The 26,838-nt window shown below is 51.9% G+C and overlaps 2 protein-coding genes across 3 annotated transcripts; one reads left to right on the top strand and one right to left on the bottom strand.

The window, feature by feature from the left end:
* The first annotated feature begins 22 nt into the window (after positions 1-22).
* Positions 23-9,161, top strand: DDOST (dolichyl-diphosphooligosaccharide--protein glycosyltransferase non-catalytic subunit). The gene is made up of 11 exons (XM_027109911.1): positions 23-345; positions 576-686; positions 5,031-5,117; positions 5,978-6,081; positions 6,216-6,310; positions 6,607-6,700; positions 6,964-7,112; positions 7,521-7,668; positions 8,297-8,417; positions 8,540-8,646; positions 8,737-9,161. Exons 1-11 carry the CDS (start codon positions 192-194, stop codon positions 8,884-8,886), a joined length of 1,320 nt encoding a protein of 439 aa, XP_026965712.1. The 5' UTR covers positions 23-191; the 3' UTR covers positions 8,887-9,161.
* A 397-nt stretch (positions 9,162-9,558) lies between these two features.
* On the bottom strand, positions 9,559-25,876 carry PINK1 (PTEN induced kinase 1). Of its 2 annotated transcripts, none has more exons than XM_027109890.1 (8): positions 25,404-25,876; positions 19,659-19,943; positions 18,150-18,250; positions 14,510-14,692; positions 13,472-13,662; positions 12,389-12,516; positions 11,817-12,053; positions 9,559-10,995 (listed from the first exon to the last, which is right to left on the bottom strand). In XM_027109890.1, the coding sequence occupies exons 1-8, from the start codon at positions 25,797-25,799 to the stop codon at positions 10,738-10,740; spliced, it is 1,779 nt and encodes a 592-aa protein (XP_026965691.1). In that variant the 5' UTR covers positions 25,800-25,876; the 3' UTR covers positions 9,559-10,737. The 2 variants fall into 2 exon arrangements, with proteins under 2 accessions (XP_026965691.1, XP_026965692.1); XM_027109891.1 differs by having other exon boundaries at positions 13,472-13,635; positions 25,404-25,860.
* Between the last annotated feature and the right edge of the window lie 962 nt (positions 25,877-26,838).

Raw genomic sequence — 26,838 nt, forward strand, 5'->3', positions numbered from 1 at the left:
CCGCCTCCTACCGGTGCACTTCCGGCCGCGCTCCCCGCCCCTCACCGTCCGAGCAGCGGCTCCGAACGCCCAGCCCCGACGTACTCGGATCACTTCCGGGTTGTATTCCACGACCACGGGCCGCGATTGGGCGACTGTGGAAGGAGCACTTCCGGTGTCAGGTGCTTGGGTTCTTTGGCAGGAGCAGGAAGATGGGGCTCGGCGCCGCGGTCCGTGCTTGGTCCCTCTTGTGGCTGCTGCTGCCCTTGCTTGGCCTGGTCGGCGCCAGCGGTGCCCGCACCTTGGTGCTGCTGGACAACCTCAACCTGCGGGAGACGCATTCGCTTTTCTTCCGGAGCCTGAAGGGTGAGACTGGGGTCCGAGGGGGCGGCAGGTGAAAGTCTGGGGTCGGAAAGGTCCCCAAGCCCAAGGACATTGGCTGCTCTCCCTCCCACTCGTTTTCCATGAGCTGGCTGTCCAGGTCTGACCTGCCTCTAGTGGGGCGGGAGGGTGGGGGCGGAGAACGGTCATGATCTGTGCAGCGGTGGTTTCCCTTTGCGTCCTCGTCTGCCTCAGCTCGCTGTTTTCTTCTCCAGATCGGGGCTTTGTACTCACATTCAAGACCGCAGATGACCCCAGCCTGTCCCTCATTAAGTACGGGGAGTTCCTCTATGACAATCTCATCATCTTCTCCCCTTCGGTAGAAGGTAAGGGCTGCCGGTCGCTCCCAGAACTGGGATTCGAGGCCCAGGACTGATTTATCCCTTTCTTCAGGATCTTGGGCATGTTCTGGGATGGGGTGAGTCGCCAGCCCTGGGCGCTGCTGCCAACAGAGAAGAGGAAAATGTTTACTTCTAATCTGGGCTTAGGAGAGGACATCTTCTTTCCAAAAGACACAGCTGAGGATTGTGGGATCAAGTGTTGTTGCAGACCATAGAACTCCGGGCTCGGGATTCCCTGGTGGTCTGGTGGTGAGGACTCTGTGCACTTTCACGGCCGAGGGTGCGGGTTCAATCCCTGGTCGGGGAACTAAGAGCCCACAAGACGCCCGGTGAGGCCAAAAAAACCCCCCCAAAACCCCTCCTGGCTCTGCTACTTAGGGAAGGGAGTTTTCTCTGTTAAAGGGCCTGATAAGAAAGATGGACACTCCCCCCCCCACCCCACACGCCATTGGGTTTGCCTGTGTGGAAAGAGGAAATGGCGTGCTATAAATATGGTTTGCTGTTAAGGGGCACTGATGGTAGTTGATCCTAAGAATTCAGATGGAGTCATAGTTAGGCTGAAAAGAACCTTTAGTGATTACCTAGTCTTACCCCCTGTTTGAGGCTGGGTGGATATGTCCAGGGCTTAGCAGAAGGCTGGTTGTTGATCAGAATGAACATCTTCACTAAATTTTCCAATTGACATTCCTGTGATAGAGAGCTTACTATCTTATGAGGCAACCCACTCCACCACTGGACAACTCTGTTAAGAAGTTCTTATATTAAACTGGAATTTGTCTCCCACTTCCTTCTTTGTTTATTTGGGGGCAGGGAGGGAAAGGGTTTCTGATACTCCCCAGGGCCTTAGAGAATAGGCCTAGTGCTTATTTTGCTTACAGACATAGCCTTCACATAATCAGGGCCCATTCAGTTGTTTCTTCTCCAGACTAAATATCCCCAGTTCCTTTGGCTGTTTCCCTTTTGTCGTGCTTTTGTGAGCATCCCAGTCATTCTCTTCTTTAGTGGCTTCAGTTTATCTTTTTCTCAGAGGACACAAGTTGTCCCTGTCTGGGGTAAGACAGTACTGCCATCCCTTCCTTCAGCTGATGAAGCTTAGGAAGGCTTTCACTTCACTGGCATCGACTTTATTCTCTGTGGTTTGTGTGAGACGGGGTTCTGCCAAATCCCTGACGTATTTTCCCCAAGTTCCCTTTACTTATCGAGCTGCCCCCACCTCCCCTGCAGCATGTGCCTTTGGAATTGGCTTTTTGGAGGCAAGTGTAGTTGAACCAGTTAAAATCTTCAAGTCACTAGGCAGGCGAATGGAGCCTTTAGCAGATAATTGGCGTTTGCCAGGTTGCTGCGGTGGTGGAACTCTGAGATTGGAGCCTGCCCTTGAGGAGTTTTTCAGTCTGTCTGTGAGGAAGTAAAAGTAAATAAAAATAAGGACTTGAAAGGAGTTACCAAACCACGTGTTGGGATGTCCAAGATGGAGTGGAGGGGCCGCCCAGGTTGTGCTCGGGAGTGTCTCTGAGAGGCAGGGAAGCAGTGGCAGGTAGATTGGGAGGAGGCTGAGGTAGGCTACTGTTGGTGGGAGAAACGGCAGAGCCTAAAAAACTGCTTCACAGATCGCAGTCAATTCCATTCTCCCTTCATGATTTTTACCATTTTCCATGTCATTTGTGCTAATAAAGTTTTTCTTCAAATTGACCTGCTTTAAAAAAAAACAACACTAAAACACCAGTTTAAAAGGAAACTAGTAATGAACCCATTATCACCACTGCAAATGGAAAGCCAGTGCCATCATTTGCAGTCAGTAGCGGGTACCTGTAAATAGAATGAATGCAGTGCCGTCAAGTTCTAGCTGATTCTCAGTCTGCTGAAGGCTTTGGGCCCGAGATGTCCTCTTAAAAGAGGAGGTGAGCTAGTTTAGAGAAGCGTTAAGACCAGTATTGGACTGTGACCATTCTCTTTGATCGAGAAGGCTGGAAAAATAATTGGAAGGGGAACAATGTCTCTGAGACGCAGTGCTATTTGAAGCCCTGCCCCACATCTGTTGTCACCCTGTCTGCCCTGCAAGGTGGGGAACGTTGTCGTAGGAAACCCTTCTGGGCGCCCGGGGAGGAGGCTACCGTGCTGTGGGCTGGGTTCAGGGTAAGAGTTTGGCCCCCACTCTGAGGGCCCTCCTGTGCTACCACCGTGGTCCCCTTAGGTGTGAGGACGCCGGCCTGGTTTCTGTCTCCATGTGGAGATCAGTGGGTTCCTTGCCCTCTCTGGGATCCGGAAGCTCCCAAGGCACATGCAGTAATGGCTACAGGAGAAGGATCCTTCGCACATCCTCTGCACCCAGGAAACACTGGGTTGTTTTACAGATGGGGAAACGGGCTCAGAAAGGTGAAGGGATTGCCTGGATCTAAGCCCGGGTATCTCAATTTCATAGCCTGTGTTACTACGCTAGAGTTTCAACGGCAACACTCTTGACGTTTTGGGCTGGACAATTCTGTGTTGTGGGTGCTGTCCCGGGCCCCTACGCATCAGACAGCAGTAGCCTCCTTCCCCCTCGTGGCGAGAAACATCTCCGAGCATTGCTCTGAGCAGCACAGTCGCCTTGCTTGGGAACCACTGTGCGGCACCACGAAGCTGTCTTTGTGCTGTCTGCGGATCTGCCTGGCCTCTCTGGAGGAGGGTGGATGGGGCTTAGCGTGCTGTGAGGGGTTGAGTCTGCACGCACAAGATGTTCCGTCTATGCCTGACGGAAAGGCACGACGCTTTTAGTTTTTTCTCCTGAAAATTACCCCTTAGAAAAGAGGGCCGTTCTCCTATTCAGATCTTCACAAAGTTATGTCGTGGACTCATTTCTAACTGCCCGGTGGATGTAATGGACAGACTTCTGTGTCCAGTCCCAGTAAATGGTACCTGCAACCTTCCAGTTGCTCAGGCCAGAAATCTTGGGGGGTTGTCCTTAGTGCCTCTCTCCCTCTCACACCCCACATCAGGCTTGGCCTTCAGAATGCAGGTGTAGGCCCATGCCTCCTCCCCATTTCCCCTCCCCACCTCCCCCTCCACCCCTGTGGTCCAGTCACCACCCTTCACCGCCTGGGTGATCGCAGTGGCCTCCTAACCCATGACTCTGCTTCCACCCTCACCCCCTGTACCTGATTCCCCACCTAGCTGCCAGAACCATCCTTTAAAGATACAAACAGATTACGTTGGTCTCCTGCTCAAAGCCCTCCAGTGGCTCCTCCACGTGGCCATTGTCGTCACGGGGCCTACAGAGCCTGCAGGAACCGGCCTGCTCTGCTGCTTCTCGCCGCTTTGCACTCTCCAGTGGAGACCTGCTCCCCGCCTCGGGGACCTCGCCCCTGTCCTTCTCGATGCCTGGGATGCTCGCGCCTGCATCTGCCCAGCTCGCTCTCGCACCTGCTCAAAGGCACTGTGCTTTCCCAAAGGCTTCCCTGATCAGCGTGCACGTATTACAGCCCCTCTCCCCCCTTTATTTTTCTTCTCAGCACACAGGAAATAATTTTCATGTAATGGATAAGTGAATTACTAAGCACTCCCGCCATTACTTTATGTTGAACGTCAGGGCGCACTTCGGGGAAGACTCAGGAGCCTGCGGTAGCCCCACTCAGTGCTAGTTCTGGATGCTTGCGGCTGTCCCAGCTGATTGACCAGAAAGGGTGTGCTCTCACAATTACAGGTGCTGGAAATTAGTGCACCTTTTTGGTGATCACTTTAAAACAGTATGTGAAGTGGTCCTGTTATGGCTGTCCTGGATCTAAATCTGTAGGATTAATAGGGAAAAAACTCTCATGTCAGGCAAAGGAGTCCTAGTGTCAAGTGACAGCATCATCCTCAAATTCAAATGGGCTGTTTCTCAGATGGCTTAGACGGAAGTGAAGTTGATGGGCCCTGGAAAACTGTTAGGTGACCCCAGAAGTGGCTCAGGTGAAGACAAAGATACTGATGTGAAAGGTGCAGGTGATAAGTTTGAATGAAATTGTTTCATGAGATGTGAGTGGGAAAATGCGACATTTCTAGATGAATAGTTTATGTGTGACTTGAAATATGTATGACTAACTTGACAGCTATAATTGGTAGGTGTTTGATTATTTCATACTTCTAAAGGTTTATGAATTTGAGTCATTAGTTTTGGCTCTTCACACTGGGGAAGCTGGGAGAATTGCCCTGTGTCGGGGTGTGCGTGGTAAAGGTCCCTCTCGTTTTGGGCCTCCAGAGGGTGCTATCCTGTGATTGACTGCGGCTGGTCTGCGGGCCACCTTCCCCGCCCAGATGTCAGAGGAGCAGTTAGAGGAACCTTCTGGGTCACGGGTCTGGTGATTCTTTCAGATTTCGGGGGAAATATCAACGTGGAGACCATCAGTACCTTTATCGACGGTGGAGGCCGTGTCCTGGTAGCTGCCAGCTCAGACATTGGTAAGTCTGACCTGGGAAGTTCTGGTGTTTTCCACCATTTCTCCAGGGAGCTTAGAAAGCTTTACAAATGGAAGCTGACAAACTGGCGCTCACGGGGGGGCCTCAGCCAGGGAGGGAGTGAGGGGACGCCAGTGCCATCTGGCCCCTCCTGTGCTTTCCTGTGACCAGAGCCCATGAGATGAGAAGTGGGTCCTTTTAAGGACTGGGGTCCCTGTTTGTTTGTTTTTCCCTTCTTCTGTTTTTGTCTTTTTCCTTTGTTTCTTTCGTGTTGTTTTGGTGGCTCTTCTCTTACGAAAAGAAGGCAAGAGGGGAGGTTTGACAGATTATTTTTGTGTTTCTTACATCGGACATTTTCAAAGATACGTAGAAGCAGGGAGAGGAGAGTTCCAGTGTTCCGAATCCCATGTACTTACCACCCAGCTGCACCAGTGAACACCACTGACCAGTCTTGTTTCATTCCTTCCAGTGTCGATAGGTTTTTAAAACCATACTGGGTGGGGTTCTTGGTGGGGCAATCATGAGGAAGAGAGAAACCTTGTAAGCCCAGGCTCATCCAGATCAGGTTCGCCCGTGCCAGTTACTTCGCTTCCAAGGAGGTTTTTGCGCAGAACCAAGGTCACTGTGCTTGCGAGGGAGAGGGCCAGGTGGTGGCACTTGTCAGTTCAGGCTCCGACTCGCGCAGGCAGAACACTGTGCTGTTGCCCAGGGGTCCAGTGGGCGCTGTGCCCGGCCTGCTGAAGCTGCAGGGCCCCGGGGCTGACTGGTAGAGAGCGGCTCGTGAGGACGCTAGGACGAGGGGCACTGCTTAGCCCAGGGCCCGCCTTAGGGTCGGTCAGGCATCTCTTGGGTCTGTACTGCAGGTGACCCTCTTCGAGAGCTGGGCAGTGAGTGTGGGATCGAATTTGACGAGGAGAAAACAGCTGTCATCGACCATCACAACTATGACATCTCAGACCTTGGCCAGGTAATCAGGCCTGTCACCTTCCAGGTTTCAGGGCCTAATAGCAAAATTCAGCCTAGAAACCGGGAGGGCATCCGGAGAGGCTCCGTGGCTTGGGGCGCCTTTTCCTGACCCCCATCTTCCCTCTGCCCCTGCAGCATACGCTCGTCGTGGCCGACACGGAGAACCTGCTCAAGGCCCCGACCATCGTGGGGAAGTCGTCTCTGAATCCTGTCCTCTTTCGAGGTGTTGGGTGAGTGAGCAGCGAGAGGCCCGCAGAAAGCCCGGGGGAAGAAGGGATTGCTTTCTTCTGCCAGGAAACCGGCCCAAACTTGTGACTGTTGGGGGCCTTTCCTTCCCCAGAGGATGTGGGTGAGGTGAATATGTGACGTTAAGAGTTAGGCTCCGTTGGGACAGCAGGAGGAGTGCTAGGGGATTGGCTGTTAGAAGTAGGATTAATTCTTAGGAAGAAATGGCTCCTGGAGGGCCCCAGGTCCTTTGGGCTGAGCCCCTGGGGTCCAGGCTGGCCCTTCTCTTGTCCTTCTCCAGGATGGTGGCCGACCCCGACAATCCTCTGGTGCTGGACATCCTGACGGGCGCTTCCACCTCCTACTCCTTCTTCCCCGATAAACCCATCACCCAGGTGAGGGGCCCTCGCCGCCGTGAGGCCTCCCAGCCCTGGGCCTGGTAGCAGAGCACTTTTTGTTTGAAAACGAGAAGCAAGGAGAGCACCCTTCTCTGAGGCAATGAAATGAGAAGTTGGTGGGAGGGGGACGAGGGCAGCCACAGCGGGGTAGCGGGGTGGGTCTCAGCTTCTGCCCTCAGCTGGGGCCCAGGCTGGCCCGAGGCCCCGCTGCTGGTCCCTCGCCCTGGCTCTCCTGGCTGATGGCGTCGTGTCGTTCCCAGTACCCCCATGCCGTGGGGAAGAACACCCTCCTCATCGCGGGGCTGCAGGCCAGGAACAACGCCCGGGTCATCTTCAGCGGCTCCCTCGACTTCTTCAGCGACGCCTTCTTCAACTCGGCGGTGCAGAAGGCCGCGCCCGGCTCCCAGAGGTAGATGCAGGGGGTGCTTAGGCGTGAGGTCTGGGCGGTAGGTCTGCGTGGATGGGGAAGAAGGAGGCTTTTAGCTAGGAGTGTCAGAGGCTACGTTATCTTCAGGTGCTTTAAAATTATTCGAAGACTTTATATTGTTGATGTTGGCAGTCCAGACTTTTCAGGATAGTGATGGCTTCTCTGGAGATGTTTCAGTAACTGTGTATTTATTGTGCAGGTGACACCCAAAGCAACACCTCACACCTGTCCTTCTGTGCTCCTGTTCACCAGCATCCCTAGATGTGTGTGGCCTCTAGGCAGAAATCGGCTGTGTGTGGTTTATCTTGGTGGATAGTGATTGGTTTACCAGGCACCCCTGGAAGGAAGCTGGTCCCAGTGCTCCAGCCTCTCCTGTTTCCCCTTCTGCAGGTATTCCCAGACAGGCAACTATGAGCTAGCTGTGGCCCTTTCCCGCTGGGTGTTCAAGGAGGAGGGTGTCCTACGTGTGGGGCCTGTGTCCCATCATCGGGTGGGCGAGACAGCCCCACCCAACGCCTACACTGTCACTGACCTAGTGGTAAGAGCTCCTTGGAGCGGGAGGGCCCCCGGGTTTTAGCGAAGTTGATTCCGCTCAAAAGCACTTACTGAACATTTCTGTGTTGGGCCTGAGGGGCCTAAACAAGGCTGAATAAGTTCATCTTCACTGTAAGAAAGTCAGTTGAGGTGCGGAGAGCCTGCCTAGTAAACCCATACCCTAACAGGTGGCCTTTGGAGAAGGGGTGCTTTTGCTGTGCGAATGCAGAGGTGGGAGGGGCTTTGCTGATTCACTCTGCTAGGAGCGGAATTCACATGAGAAACCACATTTGAGTTGGGTCTTGAGGATGAATCCGTCAGGAAGAGAAGTAGGGAAAGGCGAGAGCAGTGAATATGGAAGCAGGGATGCCCAGGAGTGCCCGGTGCTTTCGGGAAGGGCGGTGTTTGGGTGCGGGCTTCCACGGGCTTGTAAAGGGGTGCAGGTACGAGTCAGGGGGGTGAGCCGGCTGGGTGGCGTCCTCCATCACTGTCCAGGGGCGGTGGGTGGGGCTTGCCCGGGTTTTCAGAACGCCTGGTGGTTCCTGCCAGACTCACTGGGGATTCAGTGCAGCTGAGGGCTGGGGGCGTCCCCCAGTCCCCGGCCACCCCGGCCAACCAGCCTCTCCCCTCAGGAGTACAGCATCGTGATTGAGCAGCTCTCAGACGGCAAATGGGTCCCCTTTGACGGTGATGACATCCAGCTGGAGTTTGTCCGCATTGATCCTTTTGTGAGGACCTTCTTGAAGAGGAAAGGTGAGTGCAATTCTTGCAAGAGAGAACTCTGGGAAGCCTGTCCCTGCCTCGGGCCGGCTCTCGTGCGGCCGACAGACACTGTGGGAAGCCCCTCCTGGTTACGTGTCTCGGCTCTTCCCCAGCTGGCAAGTACAGCGTCCAGTTCAAGTTGCCTGACGTGTACGGCGTGTTCCAGTTCAAAGTGGATTACAACCGGCTAGGCTACACGCACTTGTACTCCTCCACTCAGGTAAGCCAGCTTGCAGCCCCGTCCCCAGCCAGCGCCTGCCCCACCTGGGCCTCCGCGTGGCCAGGGCCTGCCACCTCTGTCGTGTCGCAGGTGTCGGTGCGGCCCCTGCAGCACACGCAGTACGAGCGCTTCATCCCCTCGGCCTATCCCTACTACGCTAGCGCCTTCTCCATGATGGTGGGGCTCTTCATCTTCAGCGTCGTCTTCTTACACATGAAGGAGAAGGAGAAGTCTGACTGAGGGGCCGGCGCCCCAGACTCCTTTCAGCAGACGTGGAGGGTTTTTATAGGACTGCTTTTTCTCCCCTTTATGGTGGGTCTTTTTGGGGGGTTTTGTTTTTTTTAAAGCCACGGACAGTGGCACAGCTTACCTCAGCGGGAGATGGAACATTGAGTACCAAGGGGTGGGGGGGGTTAGGGAATAATTTCTGAGTTTTTCCACCTTGAATGCTAAGTGTGTTTTCACATGTGAAGTCAACTCTCATTTCTAAAATAAAGAGAAACATCGCCCTCAAACTTCATCTGGCCTCCGTTGTGCTTTGCTGATGGTGTGGGTGCTGCTGAGAAATGACTGGATACAAAACAGTAAGTGGGCTTTTTTAGTTTTGCTGAAGACTGGAAATGACAGAGCTTCTAAACGTCAAGGGATAAAATAAGGTTAATAAAGGCCAGTAGGGAAATCACTGAAATTGGAAATCTAGGAAGTCAACAGTGCTTGACTTTATAACAGAATTATAGAACTGCTTGGTTGAAAAGAACCTTAAATCATGTTCACCTTGCTTTAGGCAATAGTTGTGTTCCTAAAAAGCATGTGTAAAGTTGTATGTAAAATCCCTTCCCCGTCATTGATCGTTTCTTGTCTTTGTGGCATAAGAATCACTCTTAGAGCCAAGTATTCAGTTCTAGGCACATACACGTTCTGCAGTTGTAAATATGCATTTAATTCTTCACAATTCCTGTAAGAAACACTAGTCAGAAGGGGAGAATTAGCAAGTTTAAAACACTGTACTGTTAATTCCCATTTCATCAGTCATGTTAGCTCCGCTAGACTCAATTCAGTAGCTGGACGAGCTCCGTGGCGATGCTTCCTCCAGAGCACCCTCAGAGCTGTTCCAGGACGCGTGACTGAAGTGCGGAGGCTCCCACATCTCAGGCCTCACTTCAGCGTTTTTCACTCTGATACCTGCATACCCTGACCTGTGCGAACGTTTGCCTTAGCGCAGGTAACACGCAGACTCTAACGTGGAACGCAGGTCTGACCCGCCTCAGCTCGGCCTCACCTGCTCGGTCACTACCTTTTCAGAGGTCTGTGAAGATAGGACACGAGCTTAAGGTGGGACTTTTTGGTCAGCAGCTTACACCCGAGTAGCCCCTCGCCTGGTACAGCGGGCTCATTCCTTTGGATTTGTACGCAAGAGCTAGTCACATATTTAGCGCTGATACACAAAGGGGCCTGGGGATTAGCCAGCGTTTCTTTTTAGCGTTAGTTAGGCCCTCTGAATTCATCTAGACGAGGGGTTGGCAAACTTGGCCTGTGGGTCAGTCTGGCCTGCTGCCTGTTTTTTGTAGGCCTGCAAGCTAAGAACAGTTTTTACGTTTAAGTGGTTGGAAACAATTGAGACTATTTAGTGACACGTGAAATCCAAATCTCAGTGTCCCTAAATGAAGCTTTATTGGGAAGCCGCCACACTGACTTGCTTACGTATTTAAGGCTGCCTTTGCGCTGCAATGGCAGAGTTGAGTAGCTGCAACAGCCTGAGTACTGGCCCTCTACAGACAAAGTTTGCCGACCTCTATCCAGACCAGTTTCTTCATTTTAGAGGTAAGAGAACTTCAGTCCACACAGGTTATATGATGCATCAAAATCACACTGCTTGAGCGCGTCAGCAGCTAGACTGTGAACTCGAGCTGTTCCTTCCGCTTGCCAAACCCGAGGCCTTCTCTCTGGCTGACTGGCCCACCCTGCACCATCTTTTCTCCTGACCGACTCCCACACCCCTCACCTAGGAGCCCCTCCCTCAGCATTCACAGACCATCATGACACAGATACTGGAAGTTCTTTTAGTAATTCATTCACCAGCTCCATCAGCTATCACAGCGCCGCTCTCCATGAGCAGAGGAGGAGGGCTGCCTGACTCAGCGCTTCATACTCCAGGTTGGCCAGGAATAACATCTTCATTCTTGTTTCCACACAGTTCTTCTCTGCAAGCCTGTTGGCCAGCAGAGTGGCGGCTGACTGTTGGAGGAGCCAGCCAATCATCTTGTCTGGTTTCAGGTCCTTCAGGGCTAGAGTACGTTCACCCCAGAGGCTTAAATGAAGCAGGTTAGCAGCGACTCGGGCAGATGGCCTCTGTAACAGGAAGGGAAGCTGATGCTTAGAACCTGTGACGAAGTCTTCACCCACAGCCTGCTTTGTTAATGCATCCTCGTTGCAGGGCCGTCCCTTCTCTGACCCCGAGCAAATTCTTCTCCACCTTTCTCTCTCCTACAATGCCCTGCACTCACCTGACAGACACACACTCCTGGCTTTTCCATGGGTACAAATTGGTGGGGGGCGGGGGGCAGTGTGCATTGCTGGAAGAGCCTCCCCACCCTGGAAGGCCCAGGAGCCATGTCTGGGGTGAGGGGAGTTGTCACGACTTAATGACGGGCAGCAGCGAGCACCTACTGTGACCGTGACAGCCTGCCGCACATGGTGAGGGGTAAGTGGTAGGACAGGAGTTTGAGCCCTGGTCTGTCCAGGCTGTTGCCACTAAACATGCCACCTCAACCGGACCTGCCACTCCAATCCAGGTTTCAAATATGTAAGCCTTTGTAGTAATTTCACAATGTCCAGATCTCTTAGGAGACGTCATCACATCTGTCTGATTAGATCTCAGCTGATTCTTTAAGCTACATCTTCATTAAACATTTCTTAAAACTGCATCTCTTTCCCTCTGAGTAACTTTAAGCAACTAAAACCAAGAGGAGTTGAACTGCTGGAATCCTGACTAATTTGGTGGCCAGCTCCCGTACTCCTATCTATACGCAAGTCTCCTATACTTGGCCTTTACCTTTGTAAGACAGAGGAGCCGCCTGTCACTCTAGTGCTTGCCCAACCCTGACCTTTACTCTGGAACACGACTGAGGTTTCCATGCACACAATCCCTGTAAACCTGGGGATGGCCTCACCTTGCTGGCGTCTCGCTGGAGCAGCGACCTCACCAGCTGTCTCGCCTCCGGAGGCACCGACTCGGGCAGTGCTGGCAGCTGAGCTTCTTGGTAACTGCGGCTTTCAAGGCGGGCCCTGCCCTGGCCGTAAAAGGGATTGGGGAGCCCGAAGATTTCGTAGGCGAGCGCTCCCACCGCCCAGGCATCAGCCTTGCTGTAGTCGATCACTGCCCGGGGGCCAGGGCAGGCTGTGGACACCTGCTCAGAAAGCAACCGGTGAGCACTCATGCTGCTGGTACTCCTAAACTATTCATGCTCCTGCACAGCACCCAACTCACAGACTAATCTGAACTCTGTCCCAGGGAAACTAGAACCTGAGGGAACTGTAGCTCAGATGCAGGAGAATCTGCTCAGCTCTGCTTTGGGCTGACAAAACGCACATCTCCTGGAACATCAGATCCAGATTTAAGCAAAGAGGCAGGGAAGGGACTTCTGATACATTGTGGGTCAGAGAAGATGAAAGTGTTGAGTAAACAGGAAACCTGGTGGGAGAGGCTCTGCTGACGGCACCCGACACGCTCAGCAGGACTCACCTCAGGGGCCATCAGGCAGCCGTTTCCACCACGGTCCACATACCAACTGGTGAAAGGCAACTGCAGGCCGACACGCTCATCAGCCAGGCAGCAGCCGAAGTCTGTGATCACCAACCAGGGGCAGCCGTCTGCAGACGGACAGGCAGAGGTGAGTGGCCGAGTCTCCCCCACCAACCCACCCCCCGCCCGAGGTCCTATGTTTCCACTAAAGCCACCCTCTGGATGTGGGTACGAGGGGCTCACAGGGACTCCGTGTTGACCCAGGAGCACAGGCCAGCAAGGCCTGGACAGCTGCCCACTCGCCGGAGAGCTGAGCGGGGCCAGCCACACAAGTACAGATGTGCCTCTAGGAAATCAAGATCCCCAAGCAAAGAACGGGATAAAATTTGTCCTAATCTAAATAATCTAGTAATTGGAGCTCTCCCAAGATCGAAGGAGCAGCTCTTGTTTTACTGATCAGGTGGTGCTGGCTCAAATGACCGCCAAGAGCCTTTGAACTTGAAACCTCAAATCCAAACCTAAAAAACAGGTGCGTTATGAATTAGTTATTTGTAAAAGGATTCATACAGACTTCCTTTAAAAAGCCAGTTCCTCTAGAATTGCATATTTAATTATCTCAAATCTTCTAGTTCAAAATTGACCAGCGGTATGGCTCTCTTTTACAGGATCCCCAGGCAAGTGACCATCCAGCTTCACTTGAGTGCTTACAGTGACGGGGAGCTCACTGCCAGGGGCAGCTGGGCTGACATTCAAGTAGTGCTCACTGTTCGAAAATTCTTTCTTATATTAAGCTAAAGTCTACCTCTCTTTCACTTTATTCAAGAAAATGTCCACCACTGAGGTTTCTGTTCTGTTAGCGGACAACCGAAAGGAACCTGGGAACCGTTAACCACCACTCCACGGGTCCTACACAGAGAACAAAAACCTCCATCTTGAAGGAGGGAGTGCTCATCTCTTGTGTACAGAGCTAAGACACAACAACTTAGAACATAAAAATCAAAAAAGACCCAAAGGCTCCTAAACATCCCCAGACCTAAAGTCCAGTGTGCCCTGGACCGCCTGGAGGTGCAGCGGGGCAACTACCTGCGTCTGGCTCCACGAGGACGTTGTCGGATTTCAGGTCTCTGTGTGCGACGCCCTGCTGCACCAGGTGAGCCACCCCCTCCAGGAGCTGCAGAGTCATCACGGTGGCCAGGCGGGGGCTCGGGCTGTTCCCACGAAGATACTGGCGCAGGGTACAGGAGTAGCTGGCAGAGAGGGCAACAGGGCCTCGGCTACTGTGCACCAAGGATCCCGAGCACCTGATTTCCTGTTAGAGTGATGGCCTTTCCTCTCCTTTTTTTTTTTTTAATTTTATTTATTTATCTTTTATTTATTTTTGGCTGTGTTGGATCTTTGTTGCTGCACACGGGCTTTCTCTAGTTGCAGCAAGCGGGGGCTACTCTTCATTGCAGTGCGTGGGTCTCATTGTGGTGGCCTCTCGCTGCGGAGCACAGGCTCTAGGCGTGCGGGCTTCAGTAGTTGTGGCTCGCAGGCTCTAGAGCGTAAGCTCAGTAGTTGTGGCTCGTGGGCTCTAGAGCTCAGGCTCGGCAGCTGTGGCACACGGGCTTAGTTGCTCCGTGGCACGTGGGATCTTCCCGGACCAGGGCTCGAACCCATGTCCCCTGCATTGGCAGGCGGATTCTTAACCTCTGGGCCACCAGGGGAGCCCCTCCTCTTCTTCCTGAACATTTTGATTTCTTTTTTCCCCAAGTATCCTTTCTGTTCCCACCCACCATCTTGAAATTAGGAAGTAAGAGCTGGGGCCTCACATATTAAAAGTAACAGTACAGATGCTTGTTTCCTTAAAAACCCATACGGCAATGCCAGGGGTGCAGGGACGGAGGAAGGAGAACAGTTTATGTTAAGAAACCAGGTGAGGTGAGCATAGAGGGGGCAAAAGCCAAAGGTACTAACAGCACTAGGGGAAAAGTATGTTCTGACTCAACACGTGTTTCTGTTTTCATGAAAAGTTGTCCTAAAGGGACAACTGGCCTCCCAGAGGGCGGGGATCCCTCTTCCCTGCAACCCCGGGCTCCAGGCATGCTGCTTACTACAGGGCCTGCCACACCCGACACTTACTTCTTCATCACAAGGAAGAGTGTCCGCCCGTGGCCCAGGCCTTCGGGGTGAAGGCGCGGAGGCAGCACGTCAGGGTAGTCGAGCAGGGCCCCTGGCAGCAGTGGCACAGACGACGTGAAGGCGCGGAAGACGCGGATGACGTTGGGGTGTGCGGCCAGCTGCTTGGGACCCCCCTTGGATCTTCTTTTTCAGACAAGTGGGACAAACATGAGGCCAGTAGCAGATATGACACTTGGAAATATAACAGTCTAAGGCCACATTCAATACTGACATGCATTTATGCGCCCAGCTCCTTGTATCAACTCTGCCCCAGGTGCAGAGCCTGGTTTTGGAAGGAAAACCCACAATGACTCATTGCATTCAGTGACTCCACCAGTCTGTCCACTGTCCATCCATCCGAGGTGGCAGAACACAGTGGAGGAGACCCTGGAATCAGACTGCCTGGGATTGAATCCCACCCCTGCCACTCCAAGTCCTTGGCCAAGCTGCTTAACTTCTCTGGACTCAGTCTCAAATGCAAAAGGGGGACAAGGCAGTAACATACTTCAAGAAGTTGTTAATGCTTGTAAAGGACCTAGAATCTCCTCGATTCCAAGTTGTAGCATAACACTTGGCATGGAGTATGAGCCCAATAAACCTTTGAGTGAATGGATACACATGCAGTTCATAGTAGAGATGTCACCTGCTGCCATGCCCACACCTACCGCTCAGACACAATGGCCACGTTTGGGATTGCATGAGCAGGGCTGCAAAACCACCTGCCCCTGGCTCAGAGCTGCTGGGACTAAGGGTGAGCACCTACCCCAAGGGCAACAAGCCTGCAGTCATGTCTGAGGCCCAGTGGCTGGCAGGAAAAGGGGAGAGTCTCTCTTTGTGGAGTGAGTGAAGAAACGTGGCAGTACCTGGGCAGTCAGCAATGGAGCTGAGGGTGAAAGGATGCGGTTACAGAGCAGGACCCTACGGGGCCTTCCCCCGTATCCTTTGCTTTAGCTCCTCGCCAAAGTACCTGGATAACAGTATCTGATGCACATTCCTGAGCTGTTTTACAGATGTGACAACCCCCCACCAAATGGAAGGTGCTAACTACTTGATGACCACGGGCTCATGGCCCCCAGACCTACTGGCGCCTAAGGATTGATAATGTTAACCCCTGTGACACCACCCTGTCACCTCACCACCAACCAGTCAGAGAACTGTGCACGAGCCAATCACATACCCTGTGACCCCCTTCCCCTCCCCTCCCCTGGCCTTTAAAAACGCTTTGCTGAAACCCTTGGGGGAGTTCGGGGGTTTTTTGGGCATGAGCCTCCCTTCTTGCATGGCCCTGCAATAAATCTTTCTCTGCTCCAAACTCCGATGTTTCAGTATTGTTTGCCCTCACTGTGCTTTGGGCACATGAACTTGAGGCCTGAGGGAAGCCAGAGGTGTAGCCATGGGTAGGAAATAAGGACGCTGGGTGGCAGAGGAGGAGGATGGAGCAGAAGCCCAGAGACATCAAGACAACACAGAGAGTTCGACACATGCTCTGTCTTCAGAGCTGCCTCAGTTCCGAGCTTTGAAGCCGGTCCACCATGTGGCCTCGTACAGCTCCTCTGGACTCCACCCAAATGGGCCCCTGTCCTAGGTGATCAAAGGAATCAAAGCATTGTTCCTAGCCTGGGCCCATTAGGGCCAGTGGGAGAGTCAGGATCACAGCACAAGGCTGTCAGTGCCACAGTGGGAAAGCGCTGCCTGGTTGTCACGAGAGCCCAGAGGAGGCGTGTGGCTGTGCTGGGGAGACGCGCGTGTGTTTGTGTGTGTTGTGTGTTTGTGTGTGTATATAGAACTGGAGCAGGACCGGAGTGTGTGTGTGTGTATAGAACTGGAGCAGGACCGGACTGTGTGTGTGTGTATAGAACTGGAGCAGGACCAGAGTGTGTGTGTGTGTCTAACTGCACACACAAGAGGCCTGTGTGCATCTGGTAAGGGCATATGAATTCACCACGGTGGAGCATAGGGTGTGAACGGGAGAAGATCAGAAATCAGGTGGGAGAAGCAGCCCCAGGAGCAGATCACAAGGGCTGAGTCTGAGGTCCCTAGAGGAGCAAGGCTAGGAAGAAATCCACCCAGTGCTCTCAAGGTCTTAGAGTCTTTCTCCTGAGACAGAGTTGATATCATCAGTACTTTAGGTAACAGACCTGCCATATTCATCTAATCATTCCGCAGACATTCACTGAGCTGCTGGGTGTACACAGTAAACAAACATAAAAGCCCTGCCCTCAGAGAGCTTTCAGTGCAGCCACAGAGACGATGAATAAATAAGACAAAGACATCTACGATTTAAGGACAGATGGAGATAAATGCTGTGAAAAAACTAAAGTGGGTAGAATACTGGAGAGTGACAGGTCTGCACGGCAGCACCATGTCAGCTGGCTGACGCTTCCACCACAAGAGGAAGCACCAGAGGATAAAGTTAGACCCTAGGGACCAGCTGACACCCACCCTTCCCTACAAAGGAATCCGGAGAAGAGGAGGCCAGGGCTAAGCCCACCAAGCAGCTACTTCCCTAGGCCTGCACCGACCGTCAGTCACACTAGAGCCTTCCAAGCCCTGGAAGGGGTCTTCCACGTATGTTTCCTTAAGTCCCCATTTCCACCTTCTTGCTTCTGATCTACAGACCAACCCTCTAGTAAGTCACCAAAAACGCAGCGGGCCACCTCTTCCTGGGGGTCTACAAATACTAAAGGGAGCACGGCGTCTCCTCTGGCACAAGTATTATCTTTTACAACCTGTGGGTTTGCAAAGCCAAGGTGAGCTTCGGCTGCCATCCAGACTCTTCCCTCTGTGGAGGGAGCCTCTTTTCCTACTTCTCTGCCTAGCTAATGGCTATCCATCTTCCAAGAGGCAGAACAAACTGTCCCTTCAAGAGGCCTTTCTGAATGGCCCCGAATGCCTGCAACACACGCACCTCTGGGCTCCCTCAGCACCTGAGCGTACGCTATTCTAGCATTTACCACGCTAGACTCTGCTCCCGACTTCTCAGGCTCCTCTGTCACATGGAGAACAGGCCATTAAAAAAAAAAATCTCGGGCTTCCCTAGTGGTGCAGTGGTTGAGAGTCTGCCTGCTGATGCAGGGGACAGGGGTTCGTGCCCCGGTCCGGGAAGATCCCACATGCCGCGGAGCGGCTGGGCCCGTGAGCCATGGCCGCTGAGCCTGCGCGTCTGGAGCCTGTGCTCCGCAACGGGAGAGGCCACAACAGTGAGAGGCCCGCATAGCGGGGGGGGGGGGATCTCTTGGCACTATCGGGTCACAGCAGCTGTTCGTGAAGTGAGTGTTGCCTCCGCTGGGGACAGAGTTCGATTTGTTTCCACCTGGGCATTACTTAGGCATCAGAAACCAGATCCATTTCCCATGGTTCTGAACTGGGCAGCTTTGGACGGCCTTCTCTCCCTACTCCAGCGTGAGTCGGCCACCTGCATCTTCCACCAGAGTCGGACCGTCTACAGTCTTTCCCAATTAGCCACCAACTGAAAATCCATCACTGACTACACCATTCAGTGAGAATTTATTATCTACTGTGTGTCGTGTCAGACACTGTGCTGAGCGGTGAGGGCACAGGTGGGGATTCTGCTCTGTGTGGTGGGCAGATGGGTGCTTACCTGTGAGCGACTGCTCCATACTCCCCGGCCAAGGCCACTCGACTGGCGGGGACGAGCTCCTGGCTCATTGTGCTGAAGATGGCTTCGCTGGATGAGCCCGCCTGGAACACATCCATAATGGATCCAGGGTTACACAGGCCCAAGCAAGTCCAGGCCCTCCTTATAACCTGGACCAGGACAGCTACTGCCTAGCATTGGTTTTGACCTTCAAGCTAAGATAACCTCTCTGAAGTGGGAGGCCAAGTTGAGTGTCTCCTGGGAGAGAGAGGGCAGAGATGCCATCCATGCCAACCCAGAGGACGCTCCCCACACCTCACACTCTTTGACAGCTCAGGTGCCCACGGCAGGAGGAGGTGTCAAGATGATCAAGGCAGGGGCCCTCCTTCCTGCCATAGGTGCCTCCGGTCACCACCAGGCTCAAACCTGACCACCGAGCACTAACGCTCACCCTCGCAGGCTCCCTTCAGCAGACAGGCCCAGCCCGACAAGCCCCCGCTGGATAAACTCGTGCCGAATCACAGAACAGCCCTCTTCATCACCCAGTAAAAAACACAAAACAAGGAAAAGCACCTTATTTCCCTCATTTCATTATGAACAGCTCTCAGGACTTGTGAAACCTGTCAAGAATCCTTTAAGAATCAAGTCTTTTAGCTTTTGTGAATGCATTTGCTGTCGTGCCCCAACCAGTGGGAGTTTTGATACTAAGACTGGATGTTTCCTAGGTCGACGACTTGGCTACTTGTTAGCTATCAGCCCAGCGTGGAAGTATAGTCTAATAACCTCCATTCCCCAGATCGAAACCTGAACCTGCATCCTTCAGTGTCCAGCATGAGCTGTGTGGCTGTGTCCCACCTTAGCCTCGGACAGATGCTCTGGGCAGGAGGAAACGCATCAGGTCTTGATGAATTTCCTAACCTCTCCTCCCCCCCCCCCCCATGTAATGGCAAGATAAATTACTCTAAATGGACAGAAGTCTTTGTTTTCAGGTGGGAAAAATACTCAATTTCCCAAAGTGTCGAGTTCTGCAAGAGTTGAGAGCAGAGAGGCGACAAGCCAGCCTTGGGTCTGCAGGGGCGGTGGGAGGCGTGCGGCCCCTCGTGCCCAGCGTGGCAGGTCAGGGAGAGAGAGGCCGGTGCAGACTGCAGCCCTGAAATCAACTGATCGGCCTGGACACTTTAGGAACTTGGTACTCAGTGTGGCTCACGGCCCAGCAGCATGGGCATCGCCTGGGGGCTCGTTAGTGGCGGGGGTCAGGTGGGAGTCTCAGGCTCCACCCCGCAGCAGCTGCCCACGATCTATCTGCCTTCTAACCTGACCCCAGGTGATGCATGGACATATTACAATCTGAGACATGCTGCTTCAGACTCTTGTGCAAGAGCGTGAGGCACCTGTACTGTGGAGAATCTGTGTTGTTTCCTATCTACTGCCTGGGAAAAAGCGCCGTGAGGTTCCCCCAAGATGGGCATTTTGAGAAACGCGGACTTTAAAGATGGAAGGCCCCACTCTTACCGAGATGTTCCACATCATCTTGATGGCCAAGGGAAAGGCAGGGGCCAGTAGGGCTTGCTCCTCTTCTCCTCGTGGAATGATCTCTGGGCCTCTCCCTGGAAGAAGCCCGATACTCCCTGCCACCTGCTGGTTCTGGGGCAACACAGGCATGGTGGCCTCATAGACAGCGGCACTGCAGCCCTTGCCAATGGACTTCCCGATCAGATACTCCTCCAGCCGGAAACCCTGCCAGCGTCTAGCGTCCAATGGGTCAGGGAGCAGCTTGTTTTTCTGGGTGAAAACTGCCTGTGAAGAAAAAAAGCAGGCACCGTGAGCCAGGGAGCCCAGTAAGGCTTCAGTGAAGGGATGCGGAGGTACAGTGAGGCGAGCTCTTCACTGACAAGACCAAGAGCCAATAAAAACACAACCAAGTTGGGTTTCACTGCTCGTCCTGGGCTCAGGCCATCCTGCTTTCTCTCTCATTACTCAGAGTAATTTTTCTCGAAGTGTCACTTCACTGCAGTCACCGAGACAGCCCAACACAGAACATGAATTAGTTAAGAGGTCAGAACTCTCAAATTCTGCAACGGGCACATCACTCCTTTGCTGCCTGTCAAGCTCCCAGCACAAGCTTGGGGGTTTCTGATTATGGAGACGGCTCCTTCTGCAAAGACCTCGGCAGGCAGGTATTGGACGGTTACCAAGAACTGTGTATGGGCAGAAGCATGTGGTCAGCAGCCACCCCTCCCACTTGGGAATGAGCTCAGGCTGCTTTTGCAGGCCAGGGGGTAAAATAAGGGGGCTCCCTGGAGCCGAGTCATCAGGGCCTGTTGTTGGGCTGCAGCCCACAGGCCTGCAAGCCTTGTATCTGCCCAGCCTTGAGACGACTGAAGAAAGAGCCTGGAGACAGTGACAAAGGCATCAATGGTTTATTGGACGGGGTATCTTACACGTCTGCAGCATAAGGTCCTGGAGCAACATCCCAACGTGTGTGGCAGACAGCAGGCAGGACATGGCAGCAATCTTCACTAATCTTCACTAGTCGCAGGAGAAGGAGGCTACCATTTATAGGGAAATTGGTATCAGGTTGGCTCATCAGTTACCAGGGAAACCGGCGGCTGGGGCACGTCCCTCACAGCCCCTCACGTTAATGACCATCAAGAGGAAAGATGTTTCCCTTTAATAAACTAGCAGGTGGAGCTGTTTTGGCCTAAGGCTTAGAACAATCACTAGCTGGGGCAGGGGGCGAGCACCTTCCCGTGAGTAGGATGTAAGTGAAGCAGGGACTGGTCCAGCAGGGGATGTACAGAGAGCAAGAGGACGGCCATCTTGAGTGGCCTGACCATACATCTGTCTTCCTGTCTCTACCTCTTAGGAATCTGGTGGGCCATTCTGTTTGCAGAAAGGAAACAAGAATACAAGAGTTCGGAGGGACATAGATGGAAATGCAGGTGCTGTGGGGATGCACTGGGATCGAGGCTATTTCCCCCAAATCGGGGTTCTTGCCTACTCCAGGCAGGTGACATCATTTCTGCAGTCACCCAAACTCTGCCTTCCCCCTCAAATCCCATCTGACCTGCTGACCCCTCCCTCTTCATGGTTAGTCACTCAGCTCCAGACTCTCCCACTCACGTCCTCCCTTCACCTGCTTCTGAGCCGGATGAAACCACACTGCTTTCACGTGTCACTCATCAGGTTCAAGAACCTGATAGGTTATTCGGTACCTTGTCCTGGTACTTCCTACATGGGAAAATTGTTCTGCAGGCTGGTCTGCACTGTCCGTGCTGGTCTCTCACATGCCTCTCCCTGAACCTTTGCTCAAACTATTCCCCTCCCCCGCCCCCTATTTCTATTGTCTTCACTCTACCTGTTCATCCTTACTCATCCATCAAGTCCCAACTCAAGCTCCTGCTTCCCCTATAACCAGTCCTGACAGCCAGCCCACAGCAACCTTTCCTCCTGGAGGATTCCTAAAGCACTGAGAACCTATGAGCTAACATACCTCGTATGATAACTTCTAATGTTTTTTAAAAACGAAAGTCTGTCTTGCCTTGCCAACTAGTTTCCAAACTCTGTGGAGTGGAAGCAATATCTTGTAGAGTAATCCTTTAGCAACCATGGTTTTGAGAATGAGATACATGTTTTAAAACTTTTAATTTTGAAATAATTATACACTCACAGGAAGCAGCAAAAAAAAAAAAAAAGTACAAAATGTCCTGTGTACCCTTCACCCAGTTTCCCACAAGTGACATCTTATAAAAAGCACTAGTACAAAGCCCAGGAAAGTGACAACATACACTACTGTTAACTAGACTACAGACCTTACTCAGTTTTCACTTTTTCTTTTTTGGCCACGCGCAAGTGGATTCTTAGTTCCCCGACTAGGGATGGAACACGCGCCCTCTGCAGTGGATGCGCGGAGTCTTAACCACTGGACCACCAGGGAAGTCCCTCACCATCTTTTCTGACCTGCATTCTTTCATGTGTGCACGCGTGCGCACATGTAACTCTATGCAATTTTATCCCCCGTACAGATACATGCAATCACCACCACAATCAAGACAGCGTGTTCCGTCGCCACAGACTCCTCTGTGCCACCTCTTTGTATTTGGGCCACCCCCACCCGTCCCAGTCCCCTGGCAACCAGTGATCTGTTCTCCATCTCCACAGTTTTGTCATTTCAAGACTGTTATATAAATAGAATCGCACAGGATGTAACCTTTTGGAACTGACTTTTTTTCACTAAGCATAATGCCCTTGAGGTTCATTTAGGTTGTTACCTATCGATGGCTGACTCCTTGTTATTGCTTAGTATTCCACTGTATGGCTGTACCAGGGTTTGTTTAACAATTCACCTGCCGAAGGATGTTTGGGTTTTTAATATTTTGCTATTATGAATGATGCTGCCGTGAACATCTGTGTTTAAAAATTATTCTTAAGAATTGTGGTAAAATACACATAATTGGCCATTTTAACCATTTTAAGTGTGCAGTTCAGTGGCACTAAGTACAGTCACACTGTTGTGTAGCCATCACCACCATCCATCTCCAGAACTTTCTTCATCTTGCAAAACTGAAATTCTATACCAATAAACAGTGCCTCCCCAGCCCCTCTCCCCAGCCCTTGTTCACTTTCCATCTCTATGAATTTGACTAAATACCTCATATAAGTGGAATCATACAGTACTTGTCTTTTTGTGCCTGGCTTATATCACTTAGCATAATGTCCTCAAGCTCCTCCACGTTGTTGCATGTGTCAGAATTTCCTCTCTTTTTAAGGCTGAATAATATTCCATTGTATGTATATAGCACATTTTGCTTATTTTTCACCCACTGATGGACACTTGGGTTGCTTCCATCTTTTGACTACTCTGAATAATGCTATGAATGTAGGTGTATGAGTATCTGTTCAAGTCCCTGCTTTCAGTTCTTTTGAATATATACTCAGAAGTGGAATTGCCGGGATATGGTAACTCTACTTTTAATTTTTTGGGGGAACTGCCATACTGTTTTCCATAGCAGCTACTCATGTACAGGTTTTTGTGTGAACATAAGTTTTCACTTCTCTGGGTAAATGCCCAAGGCTGCAATGGCTGGGTCCTACAACGAACACATATTTAGCTTTGTAAGAAACAGCCGACTATTTTCCAGAGTGGCTACACCATTTTATATTCTCACCATTGGTCCAGTTTCTCTGCATCCTCACAGGCATTTGCTACTATCACTAATTTTAAAATTTTAGCTGTTCTAATAAGTATGCAGAGATATCACATTGTATTTTTAACTTGCATTTCCCTAGTGGCTAGTGATGTTGAACATCTTTTCATATGCTTATTTGGCATCTGTATCTCCTCTTGGTGAAATATATATTCATGTCTTTTGCCTATTTTATATAGGCTTTTTTTTTTCCCCAAATGCTTTCCAAATGCATCTAAAGGCACTGGTCAGTGTTCTACCCCAGTATGACACCATACAGAATTTTAGCACTAGAGTTGCCAGATCTGGTGATTTTCTTTCAAAAGCAGCCAAATGCCCGAATTTTTTAAATTAATTGGCAACTAATTAAAAATTTTAAGTCACAGAAAGGTGAAGTGTGAGGAAAGGACATGGAGGATGGTAAGCTTAGGGGGTCAAGCTCCTCGGTTTAAAAACAGCCTCCCTAATTTTAAGTAGGATTTGTCAAGTTGGCCGACCTTGGCTTCTGCCAGTTGAGCTGTAGCAAAAGACAAGTACAGAGGCTGGGGACTAGGTCAGGTGTCACCTGTAGCCCCAAAGGGGACAGCGCAAATGTGAGACACTCTGGTGATGAGTAACACGAACTGGGCTGAAAACCAGGAAACATGGGAGACACTGCTTGGTTTTCAACCAGCTGTGTCCTTGGGCAAGTCACCCCACCTTCCATGACCTCAGCGCTAAGCTGTGAAATGCAGGGGCTGTACTAACTCAGTGTTTCCAAACCCCAGGAAGAACGACCTCCCTGGAAGAGGAGGGGATCCTGCCAGCAGATGGCCTTCAGACTTGAACTCAACAATGGTTCTTCCTTGGGTGTCCAGCCTGCCCACCTACCCTGCAGATTTTGGACTTGCCAGCCTCCAGAACGGCAGAGCCAATTCCTTCAAATAAACCTCCCTTTTTTTAAACACATCCTATTGGCTCTGTTTCTCTGAAGAAATACAGATTTTGGTTGAGCAGAAACAGAATTCTCTGAGCTATTTAAAACATTTAAAAAGCCCAAGAACCTCTGTGTCTCTAGTCACCTCTGATAACTCTATGCAGGTTAACTAAAACCCATTAGGTCTGCTGTTTTCTCCTGCTGTTCTTGCTTTTTACTGTGGCTTCAGTTATGTCACTAATTGGCTAAACTGGATGCAGCCTGGCTGGCACAGTGGTTTAAGGGCACAGGCTCTGGAAAGTCAGACTTGGGGCACTGCCCTTTATTAGCTGTGTGACTTCAGCAAGTTACTTCACCTTTCACCTCTCTGAGTATGTTTCCCCATGCATAAATTGTGGATGACAGGCACCTCAAGAATAGAAGTGTTATTATGATTTAGTTGTCCTTAAATTTTAGAAAACTTATGGAAAGTCATCGGCCTCGGTGCAAGAGGAGCTATAATTAACATATCTTTTAAAACATGCTGAGGAAGGGAAGACAGTAAAACAAAAGTGAGGTCCTGGCCGAGTACGAGGAGATCAGTAACAAAGAAAATGAGCCTTAACCAATGACTGCCCAGAAATTCCAGCTCCAAGATAAACCTTGAGGGGCTTCCCTGGGGCTTCCCTGGTGGCGCAGTGGTTGAGCATCTGCCTGCCGATGCAGAGGACACGGGTTCGAGCCCTGGTCTGGGAAGATCCCACATGCCACGGAGCAACTGGGCCCGTGAGCCACAACTACTGAGCCTGCGCGTCTGGAGCTTGTGCTCCACAACAAGAGAGGCCGCGATAGTGAGAGGCCCGCGCACCGCGATGAAGAGTGGCCCCCGCTCGCCACAACTAGAGAAAGCCCGCGAAAAGAAACGAAGACCCAACACAGCCAAAAATAAATAAATAATTTTTTTTAAAAAAGCAGAGTGCGTTAAATATTACAATTAAATCTTAAAAAAAAAAGATAAATCTTGACACAGGGCCCCAAATCAGTACATGCCTCCCAGCCCCGCCCCTCACCACACCCACACGCTTAGCCCACGCGCTTAGCCCCGCCCCCCAACCTGACTCCCGCCCGCCTCTGCTCCGGCCCCAGCTTCGGCCCCCGCCCGCAGTCAGAGCTCACCTGGATCTCCTCACAGGCCGAGGCCGCCCGACGGCCCTCCGCTTGCTTCTCCTCTATGAGACCCAGACCCAGCCCGAAGGCCAGAAAGACGGCCCGGCCGCAAGGGCCCGCGCCGCCCCGGGGCCGCCCCACGAACTGCCTCTGGAGCCGCGCCGCCAGCCCGGCCACCGACTGGCGGAAGAAGCGGTAGCGGCCGGGAAGCCCGAGCCCGAGCCTGCGCGGCTCCGCGCCGGGTCCCGCGGCCTGGCCCGGGCGCTCCCCGCGACCCCAGCCCGCCGCGGGGCCCGGCCGCTCCGGTCGCCCCCAGCCGTAGGTCGGGCCAGGCTTGGCCGTGAAGCGCAGTAGCAGCGCTCGGCCCAGCTGCAGGCCCCGGCCCAGCGCCTGTCGCACCGCCATGGCTCCGCAGCCAGGTCTTCCCGGCGCCGCAGGCGTCGGTGACGCCGGACAAAACAACAAACTTCGGGGGCGGCGCCTCTGCGCAGGCGCGGTCGCTAATGGGCGGGGCCACCACTCTGGAGGTTTCCTGGCTGGGCGCGCGAGGGCGCTGGTTAGTTTCTTGCACTTTTGTACCCAGGGTTTAGGAGTCGCGTGTCAGGGCGGTCCTCAGTGTGAACATCGCTGGTTCTGGGCAAAATCGAATAATTAAGAAGGGAAACATATTTATTATCATCCACCGTGCCAGACTCTTTACATTTGTTAATTTTCCCACCAATGAGATAGGAATGTCATTTTTATAGATACGAAAATAGGCATGGAGAGGGCAGTGAGGGACCCAGGTCGTATGTGTCAGAGCTGAGGTTAAAGTTCACGTTGCCCTGATTGTTGGGTCCTTGTCTCCCAATGCCCTTAGGCTCCTTTCAACAAGCCCACGGTCTCTGCTGGCTTCTTAGGACTCCAAGAGAAATCGCACCCAAAGGCCACATTTTTCAGATTAGTGAACTGAGTCCCCGAGACGTGGAGCGACTTGCCCAATGTCGCACAGCTTGTTAGTGGCAGAGCCCTGTTACCCAAAGCTGCTGTTAGAAATGGCCGATAAAGGGATTAGTACTGATTTCTTTTTTCTTGCCTTTTTTTAAATGGGAATTTTCAAACACACAATATTGGAATAGTATAGTGAACCCCATGTACCCATTACCTAGCTTCAACAATTCTCAACAACTGGCCGTTATTTTATTCATCTATGCATACCTTCCTATGCCCCATTCCCCCAACTTTAAAGCAAATCCCAGACATCGTATTGTAATGACTTTATATTATAAATACCTAAATATCTATTGCTAAGTGATAACTTTTAAAGAAAGCATAAACAATATTATTATCACCTCTGAAAATATTAACATTAGCTCCATAATATCATTTACTATCCAGTCAATATTCAGATTTCCCTGCTGTTTTGTCTTATTTTACAGTTATTCAAACTGGGATCCAGACAAGG

The sequence above is a fragment of the Aethalodelphis obliquidens genome, unplaced genomic scaffold, assembly GCF_003676395.1.
Source record: "Aethalodelphis obliquidens isolate GAN/ISIS:26980383/991018 unplaced genomic scaffold, ASM367639v1 scaffold9, whole genome shotgun sequence".
In the NCBI taxonomy this organism is placed as follows: domain Eukaryota; kingdom Metazoa; phylum Chordata; class Mammalia; order Artiodactyla; family Delphinidae; genus Aethalodelphis; species Aethalodelphis obliquidens.

Coding starts and splice junctions, on each gene's coding strand:
- DDOST (XM_027109911.1), top strand. CDS start 192: ATGGGGCTCGGCGCCGCGGTCCGTGCTTGGTCCCTCTTGTGGCTGCTG. Junction 6,701..6,963: donor CCGATAAACCCATCACCCAG/GTGAGGGGCCCT, acceptor TGTCGTTCCCAG/TACCCCCATGCCGTGGGGAA. Junction 7,669..8,296: donor ACACTGTCACTGACCTAGTG/GTAAGAGCTCCT, acceptor CTCTCCCCTCAG/GAGTACAGCATCGTGATTGA.
- PINK1 (XM_027109890.1), bottom strand. CDS start 25,799: ATGGCGGTGCGACAGGCGCTGGGCCGGGGCCTGCAGCTGGGCCGAGCG. Junction 19,944..25,403: donor CGGCCTGTGAGGAGATCCAG/GTGAGCTCTGAC, acceptor TTTTCTTCACAG/GCAGTTTTCACCCAGAAAAA. Junction 12,054..12,388: donor GCTGCCTGATGGCCCCTGAG/GTGAGTCCTGCT, acceptor CTTTCTGAGCAG/GTGTCCACAGCCTGCCCTGG.